Raw genomic sequence first — 22,414 nt, forward strand, 5'->3', positions numbered from 1 at the left:
TACACACTGTTAGCATGAGGCTAAATGCGTCAGCTGGAAATGTGTGCATTGTTTCAACGCGACAATAAGGAGAACAGAGCGTTTGTGTGCAGTAAGAGACACACAAGCAGTCTTGGCTGCTTTATTTGCGTACGTGTACGTAACATTTTTATGGTGAAACAGATCCAGGGCCAAACGGTGTCCGAGTGGGGACTCTGTGTCGGGTCACTGTCTTGCTAAACTCAGGCCCGAGTTGTTGTAACCGAGCGCAAGGGGCTAGGGTGGGAAAGGAAAATGTAATCACCAGGGGAATCCCACCACAGAGTGGAAACTGGAAATGAATACAGCAACCCCTGCTGACCTCTGACCTACAAGCAAAACAAAGACAGGACAGAGAGAGGGAGAGGACGGAGGGAAGAGGGTGAGGATAAGGGAAAAGAAAGAGGAGCGGTGGGATAGCGGCGGGGCAGAGGGGGAACCAAAACTTGTCCTGGTAGGTCCGCTGCTGAGAACACATCTGGCTTGCCATGTGATGTTGTTGAAAATCACTGTTTACACATATTGCCATATCTATTGTGAACTGCAGCACAATATTGGCACTGTTGGACTGAACACACCCACACTCCCACACACACAGACCCACACACACGTTACCTCTCTCTGGAAGCGTCTGTGTTCACTTCGGCCCTGTCTGACTCTGCTTCTCCCCGACTCCTCCACCTCCATTTTCTCTGGATTCTCCAACTCCAAGGCCTCCAACTTCTCGATAACACCGGAGCGACTGCAAACAAATGCACACTTTGGTTAAACATGTAAGGCATTCAGTTTCTATAAATCGTCATGAATGGTAATGACACTGAAAGGCTCTTAGGGTTGGCATGTTGACCTAACTTGTACTGTGTTATAAAACTGGTCAAGACGCTGGAGTTGGGAATGAGTTAACTGGAAGAAAATTAGAGACTTTCTTCTACAGCAGCCTGACAAACATTTAGAGTCACTAATCAGATCAGTTGTCCTAGCTCTGGGATCATCTACTTGTTTCTGTTCTTACAGTCTTGCTGACTGATCACAATGGACTTGTGCTGTTAAGACTGATTGATTTACTCATAGTAGAGTATAAATCTACAGGTCTGCTTAAAGCAACCTGTAGCATTATAGTACAAATGGATTCCTAATTCAAAAGTGCGAGGCCTCTCTGTGTAGAGACCACATGTTTGCAAAATTACCCCCAAAAAAGCATCATTCTCCAATTACTTGAAACCCTGGGAACTTTTTCCCTTTGGCATTGATGATTGGTGCCAGATACTGGAAGCAATGTTGCAAAACTTGCTTATATTTCTGATCCTGCAGTCACACAGCAGGTAAAGTTGTTGATATGTTTAGAAAGATTTTACTGCTGTAGGATTGTGCAATAGAAAAGATCTAAAGTCATTATGGGTTAATCTTCAGGTCTGTGACACTGTAGCAGCAGGTTTTTAAGTCACGCCTCCTAGTGGGAAATGAAAGCTTACTCTGCCAGTGCTGTCAAGAAATGTTTCTTTGGGTGAAGGAAAAAAAAATGCAAATACTTTAAATGTAAATGTAAAGAGTTGAGACGTTCCCAGTAATAGTCATGGGTCTTTGATGTAGTGGACAAGCTGATCATTTGCAACAGATTACGTTAAAGAAACTGATTCACAGAACGATCTCCCAAGGGTAAAATGAGTGCTGGATCACAGATCCGAGAACAGCCTACGCTCGCTCAAGTCCATCTGCAACCTTCCTCAGTCTGTGACACAGAACACCGCCTGCTCTGACACATTCCCACACAGACCTTTTGTTCAATAACAGAAATCCGCATTACAGAGAGGAAGAGGGCAAGAAGCAGTGGGAAATATTATATTACTCTTTTGCTTAAATGCTGCCCTTATTTGGGGACACTTCTGCTACAGTTGCTGCCCTTAAAAGGGAATAAAGCAGAGGGGAGGAGGATGAGGACAGTGTGGAGGCCACCGTTTGCCCCAGTCAGGCTCACATGAAGTTGTCAGAAATACACATCAGATGAGGAACAGACAAGGACCAAGGGTGGGCGTGTGCTTTCTGGCTAAGTGCTGTTGCTTCTGTTACTTCATTTCAGTTAGGAAAAAGAAAAGTACCACTTGGTGCATGCTGTCTTTTTAAAGAGAATTTCCTTGAACTTTACAGTATTATTCAAACTAAAACCAAATGACTGAATGTGAAATGGGGCAAAAGGACAAAGGTTCTTCTGTTAGGCAGGCAGGCCTGAACCAGACCATGTAAGCCCATCATACAAGGACAAAGGCTCGTGGCTTTTGATAAACCTGCATGAGGTAGCCACAGTGTGAATGATGGAGACTCAAAACTAGTAGAAAACTAACCCAACAGTAGCACCGTCTAGTTATAGATGGATCTTGCTGACCAGAGGCTTTGCTTCTATCATCTCATCCTGACCTGAACTAACAAACTCAGCAGTGAATAAGTATGAACTTTCAGGAAAGGGATTTCGGTCGTAATGGGATTTAATGACATTTCTCGACCCTTGTTTATGGTCAGGGACCACAGCTTCGAGTTGTTGTGTCTATTTTCCATTCTTAGCCCCACATAGCAAGGAATGTCAAAAAATATAAAGCTGGCTGCTGTTGCTACGCAGATGCCTGCCATGTTAATGTGCCATTTACATAATGAGGTAAGTGTTGGAAAGCGGCTCCGAGGCTGCTCCCCTGGTTGCTGTACAGACAGATGTGTGCTCACTTGAACATGAACTGGTTCAGGACACTAATAATGTTCAAGGGCCACTTTCCTCCTCCTCCTTTTCCCTTTAGGCCTGGCAGGCATGGAGCTATCTGAATGGCACAGGAAGCTGGTTCTGGGAGGAAAAAGATGACCCCGCTACCCCTCTAACAACCTCACCTACTAGGTTTGTTTGAAGTGTTGCCCTCACTGGTGTCTGTGTGTGCGAGAGAGACCTTTCACAAACATAACCAGTGGTGGAGAGTCAGATTGCTGAATGGAAAGTACAAAATCTGCACTGTGCGCTCATAGACACGGATGACTTTTTTAAAAGGAGGAAAAAGTTGAAAGGCAGGGGCAATTGTTAAGGAACACATTTTCCCATAAAAACACGGGTGAAATACTGATCCTATCCAATATAACCCAGAGAGCTGAGATTCTAAGAAAGCATTCCACTGACCTGGTTCATCAGGTTTAATCAGATGCTGATTAAACTACCAGTTCAGAGCAGGATCTTATCACCTTTGCTTATCAACATGCTACCTGCATGCTCATATGTAGTACTTTTTTCAATCAAATCCATCTGAGCACAAAAAATACAACTAACACAGAGCTAGAGCTCATAGCTTGTGTCATATATTTAAATGTCTGTGGACAAATGACAACACCGAGTGACTTAATCTAATTGTGATCAACTCCCAGAGAGCTTTACTGACAGTCAGGAGTGGCTGGCTATCGACCGTAACTAAGACTTAGAAGAGGTAGTGTCATTTATTTTCTGAGATATTGGGAAGATGAGACAAGATGGATCCAAAAGACGGCACAATAACTGTACAAGTCTGCACAATTCACCATTTCCACTTCAGTCTGACTGAATTTGTGACATCACGTTTTTTAAAAATCAGCCAGATTGCATTGACAGCTGGTTGCATACAAAGAGAGACGTCTTGTAAATATCTGTGAAATCAGATTATCGTTAATGTAAAATGAAAACAGCTCAGCTTCTAAATGCTTCACTTGTTGCCGTTTTGCTGGATGATTTGTATAACATAAGAGCAAGTTTAGAAGTCAGTGAACACTGACCTCCTCTCGGGGCTGAAGACGGCCTCTCTCTCCTGCCTGTCTGGGCTCCTGAACCGGCTCCTCTTCTCGGCCTTTCTAGCCTCGGCCTCCAACCGCCGAGACCGCGGTGTGTCGTGGTGGCTGTAGGAGTGACCGCTCCTCTGGGTGGCCGGGTGGCTGTCTGTGCTCGTCACCGTGCTGCCGCTGGCATCTGAGTCGAGAGAGCTGACCGAGCCGCTGATGTGCGAGCCGTTGGAGAGCAGGGAGCTGCCAGAGGGGAAGGGGTCACTGGGAGCTGGAGAGAGGCAGCGCGGAATGCCTCCCAGGCTGGAGCAGGAGCCGGTCGGGGACAGCAGGTCGCTGGGAGGCTGGGGGGTGGAGCCGTGCAACGGCAGGCCACCCCGGTCCACTTCATCACCGTTCACTGAGCCTGCATCAGAAGCCTGGGCCGCAGAGTCCCCTACAGATGAGGAACAGAGGATGCCATGATGCCATATATTTATTTAAAACAAAATTAATTGAATACGTTTGACTTTTTTGTTCGTTTGAATGTTTTTGTTCAATAATAAACAAACCATTATCTAGAAAATAACTGGCTGGGTAAATCCTAATGAAAAACTTAAATGTGGTGTCTTTTTCACTTGGTTACATCCTTTTTGAATATCATCTTTGATCTTATCTATAATGTGTTATTCCTCCTTACCTGCAGGGGGCAGTGGTGAGCCTGAAGGTAGCTCAGCAGCAGTCCAGACTGCAGCCCCTTCAGCCTCCCTCTGGTTCAGTTCTTCCTGCCAGATGATGGAGCTTGAATCTGGAACTTTTTCTGCTTCTGGGATACCAGACCCAGTTACTGCTACCTTGGCTGGGCCCGGCTCCTGGATGTGAACGCACAATGAAGTCAAAAATGAAAGCCTAAAGAAGGTGGCGCATGATCCTGACCTTTGAACGTTTGTGTTTGTGTTGTGCGTAGGATTACCTGGGAGGTGGCAGGCTCAACTTTGCGTTTCTTCTTCTGGTTCTGTTTGTTGGTTCGGGGGTAGACAATCAGCTGTTCACTCCACCTGCAGGTGCGAGCGTGCACAAACACACATGCACAAAGATTTCTGAATATCAGACATCAGCATCCAACCCTGTGACAACCCATCAGTAATCATATCTGGACAAATTACCCATTGATGATTTCCTTATTCTCTCCTCTGATGTAGTACTCCTGGTCGGGTGTGATGATGCACAGTGAGTTCTTCTGGCCCGTCTTGGGCTCTGCATCAATGACATCTGTACAGAGGTTCATGTTGACTGTGCCCTGAGGGAGCGTGCTTGGCTAGAAAAGACACAATATGAAAAAATGAGCAGAGATGCATCCAAATATTTGGATATTTATACACTGTGGATGTATTCAGTTTTCACTATATGATGTGGGTAACTGTTTTACTTTTTTTGCATGTGACTTGTGAAAGATCTCTACCATCTCCTTCATGGAAATCTCCCTCATGGCCAATCATTATGTTTAACATGCATGTATGGTACTCAGCACAAATTAGCCTCCATATTTGCTTAGATGCTTATGCGTCACATAGCTAAGCGAAGGGAAGTCTTAGGTTAGAGACCTTATTAAGACCTGTTCATTTTAAAAAAGAGAGAGAACAAATGTGTTGTGTGGCTGCCAAGCTAAATGCTCATATCACGTTCCAAAGGAAAACATGCTTCAGATCTCTGTCATACTGTACGAACCCTCGGCTGTTATCACCACGTCACCATGGTAACGAGTTGAGCAGTTATAGCACACTGAGTGAAAAGTGAAGGTAACAGCATGCTCAGTGAAGAACAGAGCTGTTTGTAGCATGGAGAGACTGACAGTTTTCAGTGTCATGGTTGATCCACAAAACACAAACCACAGTCAAAGCTCTGACATCACTTCCCTGTATGTTTTGTGTGGTCCGACTGCCATTTGAACCTGTATTGTCTCGTTAATGTCGAGAAAACGCCCAAACTTCCTCTCCGACCTTCTCCGTGTCTTGTCAGAATCCTGCCGCTCTGTTATCAGCCTTTGCTGCACTGTGCCTGCTACAGATGTAAAACAGGTGCTGGGTCTTTTTCCAGCTCCTTTTAAGGCCACTGAACACAGATCCAGCTTTATTAAGATCTGTCTGTAAAGCCCTAGGGGCTGCCAAATATGGCAATTACATGGCGTCGTACCTCAGAACTGAGACGCTGTGGAAGAATTTCCTCCAATAGAAAGAAAAATGATTATGTGTGAAAATAAGGACCAAATGGCTGACAACTATGTGGAAGTCCACAGGGTTGCAAGACTAATGCCACATTAATAAATTGAATGATATTTGCTGTGATCAGAGAAGCTGAACCCCAGCAGCGCTTTAAGAAGTGGAAAACAATTCTGTCGGTGCACTCTAGTAATCTCTTCTCAGCATTAGTCCTTTCTGACTCAACCTTTCTACGAAACAAACAGCTAAGCTCAGGAAACCAAAAAGTCCTTTTGTGTGGTCCTTTCTGCACCACCATCTATGTGGGGCAGATTTAGAGCTCCAACTAATGTGTTGTTTCCTTAATCAGTTAGACAAAAACTAACCAGTAACTGTTTTTATAGTTTCATAGTCACTTTTCTGTTTTTTCTGGATTTATGTTCATCAAATGATTTATTGATTAATTCAGAAAAAACTGCAGATTAATGAGTGGCCAATGAATAACCTAAAAAGGTTTTTAAATGACTATTGAGCAACAACTTTCAGGGCTGCTGCACACCTTATAAAATCAATTTTAGGACTTTTTAAGAACTCTCCATCCATCCATCTGCTTCTGCTTATCCTTTTTCAGGGTCGGGTTCTGGAGCCTATCCCAGCTGTCTTAGGGTGAGAGGCAGGGTATTCCCTGGACAGGTCGCCAGTCTGTCACAGGGCTAACACAGAGAGAGAGAGAGGCAACCATTCGCGCGCACATTCACTCCCGCATTCGCACCTATGGACAATTAAGTGTTTCCAATTAACCTATCTCCACTAACAGCATGTCTTTGGACATGCAAACTCCGCACAGAAAGACCCCGGCCTGATGGTGGAATTGAACTCGGCACCTACTTGCTGTGAAGCAACAGTGCTAGCCACCGTGACACTGTGCTGTCAATTTTTAGGAACTAAAAATAGAAAAATGAGTACCATGTCCACAAAACAACAACAGCAGTTTTAAGAATGAAGGTCTTATCTCTGCTTTAAGGCTGGGGAACGGAAATATTGTCCCTTTGATGGGTGGAGACTTGCACAACACAAGAAACACATAAATGTAACGTCTCTCAGTTTGAAAATTTTTACTCATTCAGCATGTAATTATTGACATTTATGGCCTTTATACTGCCAGGCCACTGAGTTTCATACTCGTCCTATACACCTGTGGCCATTAAAGTAATTCGAACACCTGATTTTAATGATCTGAATGAAGGAATGACACATAAAAAAAAATGCTCCACCCACACATACAATAGTAACTAGGCCACAGTCTAGTAGCTGAGGCCAATCAGCCTGCATCTCTGCTATATTTTAATGTTATAAAATTTAGGAATTGAGCAAGAAAAACTACTGGATCCGACCCTCTGTTGGATTCAGCCTCAATCAGCACTATTTTATGCAATAAAATAATCTCTCTTTGCCCAAGCACATCCAAACTGTTTACTACATACATAAGTACACCACACCGCAAACATAACTATGTTTCTTGCCAAAGCATGACCAGGAATCTCATCAGCAGCATGTCTGCAGGAAAAAAATGTTTGATGTGTGCGACGGAGTACTTCATATGAGAAGTTAGTGAGTTGTTGGTGTGATATGCATGTAGTAACCTGTTATGCAGTAAACTTTGTGTTGTATTAGGGAAAAAAGAGAATATTTTATAAAATAGCGCTGACTGCATCATGCGAAGATCTGCTTTGCTGGCCTGGTGAAGTAAAGCTGGAGCGTGAACTCTAGCTTGTCGGTCTGGTATCGGCCTCATTACAGATACAGAACATTACAGATAACAGCTGGATTTTTCTATTTGAGTGCAGCTAGCCGAAAAACATAGAGCCACTTACTGCTAAAGAGACAGACAGTGAAAGTGGACAGTATATCCTCAGCTTTAACATAAAACTCAATGCTGCAGCCTGGGGCGCAAAAGTGATTTTTAGTTATAGTCTCCTTATTTTCCCCTCAGTTATCGATTCTTTCACTGGTTAGCTAACATAAGCTAATGTAAGCCTATTAGCTGCAACCAAACCACATGACAGTACTGACAGAAGATGGCGCTAAACATGTTTTTGAAACTTTAACATTAAGCACTTATTTCTTAAATCCAGCTTCACAGACAGAGCTGATGATGATGTAAATTAGCCTTTATATGTTTAGTGTTTCATGTCCACCTTAAGAGGGTCAAACCCAAAATTAGACGATGACTCCTGAAGGTTTTCCTGCCCGCTAGAAAATCCCTTGAAAATTCTGAAATACAGTGGCCTTACTGTTTTCCTATGCAACCAAAATGCTGACTGTAAAATATTTTATTGAACAAAGACCTCAGCAGCCTTACTATTTTTAATGTGTTCAGCATGTGAACTTTTAGGAGAAGCAAACTTGTTAAAACTGGATTTCTTGTAATATATTTACTGGTGTTTGATCCAGTAAGTAAGATTGATTTCGCTGTTCACAGTGCCTGAAGGTGGCTTTACTGTATTTTGTTGCTGCTAGGTGGAGCTAGGTGGAGCATGAACTACTGCAGTCCAGCTGATGCTGACAGCATATAAAGGCAACTTGTTGCTTAGAAACTGCCCTCTGCTACTGGCACCAAAACAAAGGAGATGTATCTGCCAAGGCTACTATTCAAACACAAATGAATTGTCCTGGGTTTGATTTTTACAAAACCGGGCCAATTCCATATCCTCCAATTGTGTCTGTCTTCCATGTGGTGACTAATTTTAGCTTGGCTATGGGGTATTATTAAAAGAAACGACTTTCACATACAGTCCTCTCAAGATCTCTGGGTGACACGACACAAGAAACAACAACACTGAGAGAAAACTGCACTCAAACAATACGGCCCACACGAGACTGACAATTAAAATGCTTCATGCTAAGAAAATGGACGCGTCTTTTAGGTAAAATCTGTATTTAAAAAAACATTTTATGTTACAGCCCCAGCCCAACAGTAAACTTTTCAGAAAACTGTTAAAACGGCATGAAAAAAATAAGTGGGCCAGCTTTAGAATTGAGTGGAGTACACCCACTCCATAAATGATAAATCCTCCAGGAGGCTTTTTACAGGCAGAGCCAAAGGCAAATCCGCCACAGCAGGCTCTGGAGAGAGACTGCTGTTTTATGTGCTGCTTGTTCCTCGATACAGTTCCCCTCCATCAAAACCTTTAACACAGAGAAGCCTAAACAATGTTAAAACAACCATGAACTGATTGAGATGTGCTAGAGTGGGTTATTCTAACAGCACTAGTGACAGAAATCCCATTGCTTCCCTTTCTAAAACATGATGTAAAACAGAAGCAGCTCTGGATTAAAGCGGTCACCTCCCGACCCCTTCTTCAGCGTGTTCTCATGGTCATTGACCTTTTAACCTAAAACCTTTCAGGGTGGTCCCACTCTGTGTTAGATCTTCGTGAAAAATGTCTCACTTTCCATTCATTTACTTGTTTAAGAGTGACGTTCAAGTATGGGAAGCATTATGATGGGCCAGCATCAGTGGAGCAGGGTGCTTACTGTGGCAGGCTGTGTGTGAGGAATGTCTGGGTCTGGGGCATATCTGACGTTTCCTCTGTGGGTTTTTTTCCCCTTTTCTTTTTTTTTCTTTTTTTTTTTTTTTTTAGGGGCTAGTGCTCCTTTTTTCTTTCTCTGTATGGTCCCGGAGCTGCAAGTACACTGCAGTTCACCAAATAAGGGCATTAAAGGAGGAATGCTGCATTAGACAGAAAAGCATCTTTCCCTCTTTTCATGGAGAAAATAGTTCAGCTTTAAGGGTCTACTGCTTCAGATAGACTGCTGCCTAGATGGCGAAGAATATCAGACGACGTCATTGCTCCAAGTTAAACGATCTTGGGATTCAAGGAAACCGATCATTTTTCCCTCTTATTTTATCTTATATACAGTATATACACTCTTCCAGTGGCAGATGCTCATAATTAAATGCAGCCAAAGCGTTAAGTCCAATTAATCCTTTTAATCCCTGAGATTTCAGTGAAAAGGGATACTCTTAGCGGTCGTCTCCAACACACAGTTCTGGCAGTGAGCACAGAAACCCCAGCTATATGTGTTACCTATTGTTTATGTTTGTGTGAAGAAGCCAATCAGAAGAAAGCTTGCTTAAATGTGGGTGTCCGTAAAGCAAGAGGAACTAAACGGTCGAGCAGAGCATGACTTTTGAATATTAAAATAGCCAGAAGATTAAGAAACTATATATATTTTGTTACTAATTCTTGTCTAAATTAATTAACACTAGTTATTATTATTCTGCCCTTGAAGAGAAGGAGTATGTAGTGCTAGCAGTCTAGTGTCCGCAGTTTTCTAGATATCGCTTTCAAATTTTGTGTGACGGTAGATACCAATAACAGCTAGACCTGATTTTATCTGTGTGAACAGTGGGTCAAGGTCACACGAAATGTGAAAAAAACAGTACAACCTTAAGAGATAATATACTAGGCCTTGGAGGACATGAATACCTAGGTTGGCTTAGCATTTGACCTTGACCTTCATTGTTAGCGCCCAAAGTTCACCTTGAAAAAAATTTCAAGAAACCATATTGAGTAATATATCATACGAAAGGGCATGGTGAGCACACTTTAAGCTCTACGACATTATAATGACAGCATAACAGGATGTCATCATATTGTACTAAAAACAAAACATCAAAGGTCAGTCTATCCTTTGCCCTTTGGGTGAGTTTCACTCTGCGTGGTCTTGTTTTTTGTTCTTTTTAAAAATTTTACCGGCATGTGGTAGGATTTCTGTCAGGTTTCCAGTCACTCCAAATGTTTACTTGTCCTTCCCAACTAAACAGCTTGTTTCAGACATTTGCTGAACTGTGGCAATTCCAAGGATTATTTTGAACTGCAGAAAACTACAGAGTGCCTTTCAAGTCATACTGCTGAGCTCTACAGTGACGGAGAGAGACAGCGCTGGATTCTATAGTCTTTAAGGACTTCGTCCGTGCACATGTTCAGCACTTTGGCTAGTGGCTGCTGTTTGAAGTGCTTTATAAATACATTTGCCTTGGCTTTGCAAGTGTGTGTCAAAAATCTGTCTTGTCTGTTCAGCAGAGAAGCAGCAATAAGGAATGGTAAATGGCCTGTATTTGTATAGCGCTTTTCTAGTCCTAAGGACCCCAAAGCGCTTTTACACAACCAGTCATCCACCCATTCACACACACATTCACACAGAAGAATAAAGAAGAGGAAGGGCTAGCATTCTGCTGCTCAAGTGCAACAAGTGGTCTACAGTTTAGAAAGTATTATTTATAGTGCAAATTATTGGTAAATAGTTTTACAAAATGTAAAACGTTACACAGCATCTCCACCTGACTGAATGAGTGTGAACCATAATTATAATTAAAACTATTGTTTTAGTCTTAGTCAGTAAAGAGAAACAAACACTGAACCCTTCTGAAGCATCTTGATAGCAACGATATTAAATAAGGGTCTAAATGTGTCTGTTTTCCTTCATGCGGCAATAAAAGTGGAGAGAATGCCATCAAAACAGTTAAAGACAAAGAGCGAGTAGGAGTGGCTCATCTAAATCTCTGATACAACAAAGCCAGAGAAAGTCAGAGAAACAGGAACAAATGTCAACCTCAATCACATCATTTCAACCCTCTATTGATGGCTCGAGCCACTCTGTAAACAACGATGAGCCTGATGAGTTTGAAAACAGTAACGGTTGTCATAAGCTCCGAGGGCTTGGAGAGTTCCTATCTTCAGGGGTCTAGAGCACAGAGCGGCCACTTCCCTGACCCACTTTTCCTGCCTTGTGGAGCAGATGAAAAGACCAAAAGACAATGAGGCAGACAGTTTTGGAATCACTGTTACAATGAGAGGAAAACAACTGCACACCAGCCTGGGTGTCGCTGGAAACACATTACACAGTGGAAACGTGCACACGCACGGTCACAAACACCACATTTCCTCCCATTGTCATCACTGGCAACAGAAAAGAGATTCACCATGTGTTGATGTAAAGTCAGCTCATCTCCCTCCCCCTCACTGTCCTGCTCACTCACAAAAAGAAAGATGAAAGGTAAAGGTAAACACTCGTGTGACCTTTGATTTCTACAGGATACGTGAGAAAGTCACCCTCTGTGTTTCCGGCAGGCTGGTTGGTAGTGTGCGGCCCCCAGTGTTTACTCACAAGCAGCCTAATCTCCAGCCTGATCGGCTGGTATGGGTTTGGTCACCCGTGTCGCATTCCCCTGGCGCTACACTAGCACCAGGCGCAAAATCAGAGCGGGCAGGAGAGACTTCCCAGCCTTTTACTCTCTTCAACTTTCAGTGCATTCGGCTCAACTCTCCAATGTTTAACTCAAAGTCTCCACAACATTAAACACACACCTTTACATATTTCAATGAACTGATTCAGTTCTATTCGCTCCTCCATGAACTAGTGAGGGAAGTTTCTAGTGCGGTTGGAGATTTTCAGCACTGCTAAGTGTTTTTAATCAACCTTCAGTATCAAGATCACATTCCCAGACAGAACTGAGAACACGCTACAAACAATAAAATACTCTAAATGTTTCTCCAGCACAGCAGAAGCAAGTGAAGCAAGCAAAATTCCTAGGAGAACATCTAAAATTGGAAATGTGTGAGTCAGAAATCATTAAGCCACATCACATGATTTTAGTAGCTGCATTACTTTTGACGAAGCAGCAACAAAACATATGAAGTGCTCACTAGCTGCATGCTTTATCCACAACATGCATCAAAGTCATTATATACACACAAGCAGGTATGGGGTCTAAACTGAGCACATTTTACTGGATGAAGTGAAAAATTGTCCATACAAATATTGATTGCTTATTTAAGAATCATTTACAATTTTTCCATTGTTCCAGTTAAATGACTAGAACTCAGTTTATTCTAACACAGCCTTTATACAACCGTTTCAGTCTTTTTTCCACTTTGCTTACTGGCCGTGGCTGCGTAACACCCAAAAATCCCAAAAAACAAACTCGCCTTGCATATTAAAGAACAACTAATAGGCAGTTTAACGGAGTAGTATTTTCAACCAGTGAGGACAGAAACATTTAGATGTCTAGTGGATAAGTTACATTCTTATTTTATAAAACGTTTAAAAAGAAAAAAGATCATATTCCTTACACTGGATGTGCTTGAAATGCTTTAACATTTCTCAATTGCTAACCAATAACAAGTTGCCTTTGCAGCTGTGTTAAAATCAGCTGGTCTGTGGGTAGCTTATGTTTGTTGTATGCACATTATAATATATATATAATTCCTCCAAGTTTCTAAGTAAAAAAACAAAGTTTTTTTTTTTTTTTTTTAAACTTAGTGAGGGAAAACACAGTTTTAAAAACATTCCCTCACAGCTACTATCTGTGCTTTCATGCTGCTTCCCCCCCCCCACCTGTTTCCTCATCAACACGAACTCCACTCTTACTCTCTATCCTGTTCAAGCCAACTTTTCACCTTACGCATACTGTTATCCTGGTCAGGTTGCATACCCCAAAATCTTTTACCCAGGTAAACTGACAAACACGATACCAAATTTGGCTCAAGTGCCTTTATTTTAGCCAGTCTTGTAGCTGCTTAGCAGAGGAGAAGCACAGTTTTTCATTTACTGTGGCATCAAACACTGTGCACAACATCTGAATAACTGTTATACTGAATCTCGGGTCTGTCTAGACAGTTTATGGTTGATTTCAGTAACATAATCACTGTTGCCAGCCACAGCTTCCCACACAGTTGCAGCAGAGACAGTGTCATTTACTTCTCACAACAAATGACAACAAAGTCATCTTCCAGCTAGCACATCACCTTCACATCTGCACCACTTTTTACATAACTCACGCCAGCTTTTCTAAACTTTTTTATGTCCTGACATATAATCATGTTAAATGTCACATTTCTCTTAAGTATACTGATATAGGAGGGTTGTTTTTAACCATATTGCAAAGCCTTAATGAGCAGTTTCCAAAACATCTGTATAGACATCACACAAGAGTATAATCAAGTAAGATCAACAGTTATTGTAGGAAATGCTCCTCTAAAGAAAGGGAGTGACAGTGTTAGTGAAAGCCCTGATGGGTTGAGTGAAACTCAGTGTAAACCGATTCACCAGCAAAGCCCTGCACCACAAGCCTCAGTCACAGCAAGCTGACTTTTTCAGTGTCTTTTGAAGTAGGAATCACACATACCAAGAAATAGCACTACCCCTAAATAGGGCTGTTCGATATAACGATATATATCGGATGACGATATAAAAACATCTATCGTTTCATTTTACGCTATCGTTTGTTTCGTGGTGTCGCAAAATAAACTGTTTACGGCAATATTTTTTCATTATTTTGATGGTCACTGTAGTGGCTATATTAATTTCCTAAAGTTCTCTCTTTCTCTTATATTTAATATAACCACACTACAGACGGACAAGCGCTTGTTTTTATGCGTTCTCGTTAGCAACAACCTTTCACAATAAAGCTCAAGATCCTGTTGAGACTTTTCAAAATAAACTGGATCACGTGAAAGATGCAGAGTATTTACGGATGAGAAGCAAAAAAGAGCCGTCAGGTGCTAAAAAATAAACCTTAGACTCAAACGTTAGAACAGGCTTTTAAATACTCACAAAGAAAACGGCGGCCATTACAACCTATGTCTAAAAATGTATCGTTTCATGCATCAGTTAAAACACTCGACTCCAGGTACGCGACGCCCAGCTGGAAACACTTCACGCAAGTCGAACTGCCCGACATTCACAGAATTTACAGAAAATGTTACATTTTTGTGATTTATATCGTTATCGGCCGATAGATGTCTTAATATCGGGATATGAGATTTTGGTCATATCGCACAGCCCTAACCCTAAACTGTACAACTGCAACACACAGACATGGACACCTGCTGTGCCCTGAACTTTAAGATTTAGAAAATTTTGATCTTCACCTTCACAGCCTGGCTTCCACGCCCATACAGAATGTAATGCGTAAGCAGCAAAAAACATCCTTTACTCACCGATTCGTCCAGGGCAAACCGCAGACAGCCATGTTCGTACAGCACAAAAAATCTCCGTTGCCATTTCTGTGAGAAGAAATTAGGCATTAGTGGCTACCCTCAATTTTATTGACTTAGAGGCATCATACTCAGTACTCCTGTTACAGGGCATTTCTGGTAACTGGAGGTAGGTATGCAAGCATTAATGTCCATACAGTACATTGTACCAACATTTTATAGAGCAACATGCAGGACTACAACAAATGCCCTTACCCGAGATCTCTGCATAGGATTGTCAAAGTCAGTTCCTTCAGGGGCCAAACACAGCCATCCACCATAAATAGGTTTGGCCTGTAAAAAGAAAGAGGAAGTAAAAAAAACACCAATTAAGGTAATCATTAAAGCTGGAAAAGAGTGGGAAATAAAGGCGATGGGAAGGAGAGGGAGAAGGTTTTTTGTGCTTTTTGGATGTTGCCTCTCTTCATGCATTGCATTTTACACACGAAACCGCTTTGCGTGTCTTTTGATGTAATCAGCTCTATATGATGACATGCTTCAGTGCCTCTTTCCACCCATGTCACCACAGTAGATGAGATCCATATGACAAACTGACGGATGGCGTGTTTGACTGAAAAGTACCTCAATGAAAAAGATGGACAGAACTTCCATATAAACACCAAATGTGATCGCAGTTTTTTGTCTGCCAGTAGCAACAACTAAACTCAGATGAAGCTGGACGTGAAGCCAGCTTCATCATCTGTCATTTTATGTATTTGAATACTGAAAAAAATGATTTGTGTATCATTTAAGCCCAACTAAGGATAAGGGTTGGGAATTCGCATCAGCTACAATTGTGTATATTGGGTGCAAACAACATTAAACTGATTATCCCTATTAAATAAGCAAAATTATATCACAATGACACCACTAGCTGCATTCCTCAGAACTACAGCATCAGAAGAATTTGGTTCCTTCTAGTTGGCTCGGAGTCTGCCACTATGATTTCAGTACAAAAAGTAAAAATGATTTAATATGCCGCAACTATTAGCTTTCTACGTGTATTACTATTTTCATGTTAGCTAAAAAGGCATGGAGCGTGAACTGTAGCAGATTCAGTTCACCCAGAGAAAAGGTGTGGCTCTTACACCCCTCCGTCCTGCAACCAATCGATTGGTTGAAGAGCAGACCAAGACCATCTCTGGTTCGCCACACTCCAGGCCAAAAGTGACATCATAAATGCTGGCTCAAGTGCAGCAATGACAAGCATAAACTCTGCGTCACACTCGGTCTCTGTGCTTTAAATGTTATTCATTAACAAGCATCTTGCATACAAGCACTCACTCTCACACCTCTTCAATAAAACCCAACCTAAAAAGATTTTTCTGGAAAGTAAATGCATCCAACCGGTAGAGTGTTATTCCAATTCTCCTCCATGTCACTGCATGCCTACCATAAATCTATACGTGCCTAGTTCAACTTGCCTTGGCATGCCACTTAGGGGAGTTTTGGTGGGCTGAACCCAGTATAAAGGATATTTAGCATGGGTAGGTGTGATACAGTTCAAATCTGGGGTCAAGAGCTCAGATTTTCATACAGTTAGACACTTCTAATGTGGCTCTAATCATTCACATGAACAGCGTTGATTTGTTTGCGCATACAGACATGTACACAAGGAGATCGCAAAATTCTTGTCATGCAACAACACGGATGTGGAAAATGTAAACATTGCATTTGTAGCAGTGCATTGAGGGTTTAAGGCACAGCTATGGTCACTAAGCATGCCTCCCATCATGTACCTGTCAGTACCTCCTCAGACTGCAGTGGTTGTCCAGATACTACATGAGAATAGGAACTTAAGTTTATCTTTGGACTGGCGACAACACAGGGAATCCAGCTCTCACCTACAAAATAAAACCCACGTGGTAACCGTCTACAGCTGTAAATCCAGCTTAACTTAGGCTTTAGAGTCTCTGTGATCACTTACTTTTAACACACAACAGAGGTGCTGACATCTTTTCCTGCTGTGCAACTATTCATTCTGTTCTCAGCTCACAACTGCTGTCTAACAGGACCTAAAAGTACTTCCTGGACAAACCTTTAATCATTTCTATAATTGTGCCGCCACTTGGCAGCATAAACATAACTATATCACTGACTGCACAGTGTTGTGTGATGAGTTTCACTGACATGCAAAATGAGCAATCACTGAAACGGATGACAGAATGTTGGCTTCAACATTGCTGTTGCACAAAGGTACACGGGTTATCGTTAAAAAGCTCTCTAAATGTTTCTTCAAGCACTGCTTCCCCACAGAAGACACAAAATATATACGTTTTATTTCAACAAAGCAAAAGGTCTTGACTGCATACCACAATAATTATGGTCGTACTGATTTCTCTGATAGGGTATTGAAAAAAATAAATAAAAAAAAAAAAAATCATAAGAGAGATGCATTGGTGGTTCCCAACTAGTTTTAGTTAGTTTATTTTAGTCTAAAGCTGGACAAACGGACTCCAAACTCCACAAAGTCTGACGACAGGGATAAAAAAAAAAAAAAAATGGATGAAAAGAAGACATTTTATATCCATTTGAGCGTCCTTTTTAGGTTATTGAGACAGCTAACAGCTAACAGCAGTTTACATTTACTTAAAGCTTGTAACTTTCAGGGCTCAACATATTGCATTGGTCCAGTGGCCTGGAGCAAGTTAAATAAAACAAAAAGAAAAAAGTCAATTCACTTTATTTTTATTTTTTTTAGCTTCATTCTTAACACAGCAACAGCATAATTTAAAGACGAGTAAAAGTAAAAATTTACAAGGCAGTAGCCATTGTTAAAAAATGTTAACTTTTTCCTGGTGCTGATACCTGGCACAGGTCAACTTAAGCCTGGCCTGAGACACAGGTGGAAATCATGGTTTATCCACCAGAAGACCCAGGAACTGTCATTTTACAATAACTTTTATTCAGGAAGTACCTCAATATCCCAGTTCGCCTAGCAGAATCAAGATTAAGCAAACTCACCCTCCACATGCCATCCTTTGCAATACAGGACAATTGGACTTTGTCAGTCATCGTTCAGAAAATCTCGTGGTCTGCTCTGACTTAATTTCGAGAAATGTTTGCAGTGGCTGGTTTTTAGGAATGCCAAGTAAGCTACCAAAATTAATATCATACTCTAATGATCGATCCTGTTCTCTAAAAGCTGCTGCAGCTTTAGAGAGCACTAAACATCTTGCTGAATTTGAACTGAGGCATTGTTTCCTCCAACTGAAATGCAGATAGAGGAATTGAGTGGTAGTCCTAACTGTTACTCTGAGAAGTACGTTTATTTAGCCAGGGGTGCTGTTTTCACTGTCCGAGCTTGTTGGTGACAAAAACAAACGCAGCTGGGTGTGACACCAGGGGACCCATGTGAAAGCCTCCACACAAAAGACTGGAACAGAACTGACAGGCACAGAACCGTGGATATGATCTCTAGCCCGTTGGGCATGTAGCGCAGCCTGCGGTTAGTAACTGCGTTGGAACATTTGGTACGTGTTAAACCTATGGACTGGCTCAAAAGCTCAAATAGTGGGATGTTGAGCAGCTGCCGGTGGGGAGCTCTACTCTATTTCCCAACCCCGCACTTCCTCTCTCTCCCTGTGACTCCTGCTCCCACTCCTCAAGTCCCAACACATCCCAGCTCGTCTTTCTCCGGGTCTCCCACGTGTGTGTAAACCTTCGCCTGACTGCATGCTCTATCACTGTCTTGCCTCCCACCAACGCTCCCTGAAAACACGATCAGTTTTCTCCAATGGGAAGCGACTGCCAGCTCCAGTCTGCGAGCACAAAGTCACAGATTGAATGCTGTGACAAAAGACAGGGACCTTGTCGGGGCACACAAACTCCTTTGGTGCATGCCGACTGTAACAAAAGAATTTGAGGCAAACTCCTCCCCCAACCCACCTTTTATTCCAACAGCGCTGAACCGAGAGATTGTTTATACTGGACACTATCCCTCAGACATTCGGCTCTCTTCCCTTTGCATAACTTTTCAATGCGGGCTGCATGTTTCAAAGCTGAATCTGCAATCTTCAGCTGCCTTTGAGCTCTGAATAACTTCTATTTAATTTAGGACTGAAATTCACTTAGCCAAATCAGCTCGTCATGGTGTTTTAACAGCATCACGCAGCTTTAGTGGAGCCTTCTTTGGGTTGTTGAGTTCATCCCCTCAGCCTCTGCCTGGATCAGTGTCTCAACACTGGGAACATTTTTATAACTCCTAACCCTCATCTTGGACCTGCTGAACAAGACTCAGAAGTTTAACACTGATTAAATGGTGTTACATAACACAGGTTTAGGCCAGTAATGACCTGGTGTCTGGTGCGGAGCGCTAACTGGTTTGAAGACTCTCCAGATAGCATCCTCACAAAATTTACTAATGTAACTGAGCTCTCTGCAAACTGTTTGAATAGCTGACAGACATTTCCCAAAGCCTGTGGGCGACTGGGACAACAGAGATGAGCAAAGACTGATTTCTAGAATGCTAGAGAAGTAGGACTCGCTGGTTCCTGTGCCGTCATATGGGCTGTGGGAGAGAGTGCGGGCCAGGTCACAGGGAGATTAAAGGAAGTGATGTAACCGTTACTCAATCCATCCAGACTTGGGGGTGTAAGAGTTAACATCCAATAAACTCTTTTTTAAAAAAGAAAACAAGTGCGTGCCCCCCACACACTCGCACAACAGAAGATGCTGACGTTGCTGTTACGGCTCTTAAGACACGTTCACGGGCACATCTGGGCCTCATCATCTGGGATCAATTACAGGATACAACAGAGACTAAACTGATCTGAGTGTGAGGGACTGAAAAAACTCATGACATGATCTCAACTGAATGCAGCCTCACTTCACAATCCCATTCAATGATAGCCATGTGGGGCTGTGAAGCTGCACCATAAAAGCAAAGAGTGACTATAGGAGTTGTTTTTTGTTGTTGTTAATTTTTTGTCATTTCTGTAGTTTTATTCAACTGTGGTGTGAACTCTATTGTGGTTTCCACAGGACGTTAATCTAGGTATTGGGTTCGCCACACTGGACCCAAAGATGGAGCTACTAAAGGTAAAGTAAAGGGCTACCTCAGAAAAAAAAGAGAGAGAGAGAAAAAAATCAATGACAAATGCTTCTGATCGGTTCTGTCCACTATGATTCTCTTCTTGTGAAAATGAAGAGCTTGTTATAACAAAACCTAACAATCAGTTCTCAAACACTTCCAAATACGAGCTGGTCCTGGAAAGTGACAAATGCAGAACTTGCTATTCGCTAAGGCTGAGCCATCGATCAAATATTTGGTTAAATTGAGATTTCGATTTCCAGAGATTATAAATCTAGGTAGTCAGGACAAAACTACTTCTTTTTGGCTTTTATGATTGGCAAGAGTCCCTCGGCAGGCAGCCAAGGCTTGGTGAGACTGGCTAAATGGGCAAATAAACCAATTATTTTCTCAACTTACTTCCTTTTCATTTGAATTGGGCTGTACTTGAAGTTTAAGGTCATCACATTAAAAAAATGTTTTTAGTCAAGCATTCATTGAACTTTAATGTTTACCACAAAGGCGGTAAATGTCAAAAAATACAATCATTGACCAAAATAATTGTGATTATGGTTTTTGAAATAACTGAGCAACACTACTGCTCACAACCACCGTGGAAAAGAGGTATCAGTCCAAGTGTAGGCACTGATTCTCCAAGTCTCTGGTCAAACACAATTTTTCCAATACATATTCCTTCAACTAGTCTTTTGATAAAGGTCATGGCTGTCTAACACTTTGTTTCCCTAAGTTTTTCATTACAGAGATGTACTCGAGATAGCACAAATGACGAAGCATTTTCATGCTCATACCATTCTTGTTCTTGTAACAGTGACAATAAAGATCTATTCAGTGACTCCTGGCGCCCCGCGGATAGGTGACCATTAAACTAAGACTGCAAAATGGCCCCGCACAGGATACCATCGTTTTCTTTCCTTTTAGGCTTTCACCTGTCTGTATATTAAGGAAGTACAGAAATCACAAGAGTTCTTGTGATTCAGCCAAAATAAACACTTCGCCTTGACTTTCTCTACGCAGACACTGCAATGCTGTCTCGCAACTCTTTCGGAGACTGGTTGCATCACAAGCCAAGAAAAATTGTTTCTTTATTGACGTGATCGTTAATCAGCTCGACTCATCAAGAGGGCTGTGCCAACCTTTTGTTGTTTAAATATAACACATAACAGCTTTATAGCAACAAGCCTGTCACGGCCAGCCTTATTAGCGAGCAGTAATAGCCCTTCTTAATTATTATTTTTTTTTTTTTTTTTTTTTACAAATTTCGACATAAAAAGCCTTTAAATCATTGACTCTTTTGATCTTTTTTTCTTACCTGGGTCAAATCCTGGTCTGTCAGTAGGTGCAGCTCCCGGGGTTTGAAGCAGTTCTGACATTTACTTTTGTTGAAGAAGTTTGCTTGGAATTTCCTACAGGGATTTTCTTTAGCGGTAGACATTATATTTCACCTCTTAATAATTATAATATTTTTAAAAAATGAATAATTTCCGTGGGGAAACGCAGAAGGTGCAATCTCGCTGTTTTCTTGTGCGTCTCTTCTTATCCTAACTTGGAAAAAGCCCCAGCACACCGATGCATTGTCAAGTTAAAAAAAAAAAGAAGACCAAACCAAGAGTTTAACAGTTCTGGGACGACGTTCAAAGCTTCTTTTATCGCTTTAGCTGTATCCAATTGCTGCCTCCCAATAAATAATTAGCTGCCATCAAGCCAGCCTTCTCATCCTTCAGTGATGAATGCCTTTCAGTCCATGGCCTGCAACCACAAAGCGTAGCGGCGAGAAGGTAGCTAATATCCTGTTAGCTTTCCAATGGGTATCCAGATCAATAACGTGATGGTGTGAGCCGCAAAAGCAACATTTGTACACAGTTATGGCCTTCGAGCTCCGGGAAAACAGTGTCATTTAAGTAACAACACACTCCCATATGAAAGACTCAATCCAATAGACGGCTCACAGTCAGACAGGAGGCTACTATCCCGTTCGCAGCACTCAGTCCATGCAAAGTTCATCCAGTGCTCCTTGCTAAGCTAGCCCAGTTAGCTCGCACACAGATAGGCTAGCTAATGAAATCCTTCCCTTGCTGGCGTATTCAACTTTTTAAAGAAAAAGAGTCGGTCAAAAAAATCAAAAAGCTTCATGTGCTTTCCCCCTAGGTGGGAACGCAGTATGCAGGGCGAGCACCTCTTGGACAGTCACAGATGCCAAAACGAGTACTTAGGGCTTGGTTCCATAACTAGCCTGGTTAGCAGCAGTGGGTTTATTTTCTTCTTTCCCAACGGAGCAAGGGGGAGAACACAGAAGAGAGCGCAAATACACACAGCCTCCTGGAATTCTACGTGCTCTCGCGATAACTGCTCACTGCCGCCACCCACCG

The 22,414-nt window shown here is 42.1% G+C and overlaps 1 protein-coding gene across 4 annotated transcripts in view; it reads right to left on the reverse strand.

Moving 5' to 3' along the window:
* The window catches only part of LOC116330903 (myosin phosphatase Rho interacting protein), a 45,388-nt gene extending 22,995 nt beyond the window's left edge, over positions 1 to 22,393 (reverse strand). For 2 of the 4 annotated variants that reach the window (XM_039616012.1, XM_039616013.1), the window contains exons 1-8: positions 21,358 to 22,393; positions 15,233 to 15,310; positions 14,981 to 15,046; positions 4,941 to 5,092; positions 4,748 to 4,832; positions 4,475 to 4,646; positions 3,793 to 4,231; positions 634 to 760 (exon numbers count right to left, since the gene is read on the reverse strand). In XM_039616012.1, the coding sequence (XP_039471946.1) occupies positions 634 to 760; positions 3,793 to 4,231; positions 4,475 to 4,646; positions 4,748 to 4,832; positions 4,941 to 5,092; positions 14,981 to 15,046; positions 15,233 to 15,310; positions 21,358 to 21,480 (1,242 nt within the window). In that variant the 5' untranslated portion in view covers positions 21,481 to 22,393. The remainder of the gene's footprint in view (positions 1 to 633; positions 761 to 3,792; positions 4,232 to 4,474; positions 4,647 to 4,747; positions 4,833 to 4,940; positions 5,093 to 14,980; positions 15,047 to 15,232; positions 15,311 to 21,357) is intronic. The other 2 variants (XM_031753366.2, XM_031753365.2) reach the window with 1 other exon arrangement.
* Between the last annotated feature and the right edge of the window lie 21 nt (positions 22,394 to 22,414).

Source organism: Oreochromis aureus, linkage group 8 (genome assembly GCF_013358895.1).
Source record: "Oreochromis aureus strain Israel breed Guangdong linkage group 8, ZZ_aureus, whole genome shotgun sequence".
NCBI classification, from domain to species: Eukaryota; Metazoa; Chordata; class Actinopteri; order Cichliformes; family Cichlidae; genus Oreochromis; species Oreochromis aureus.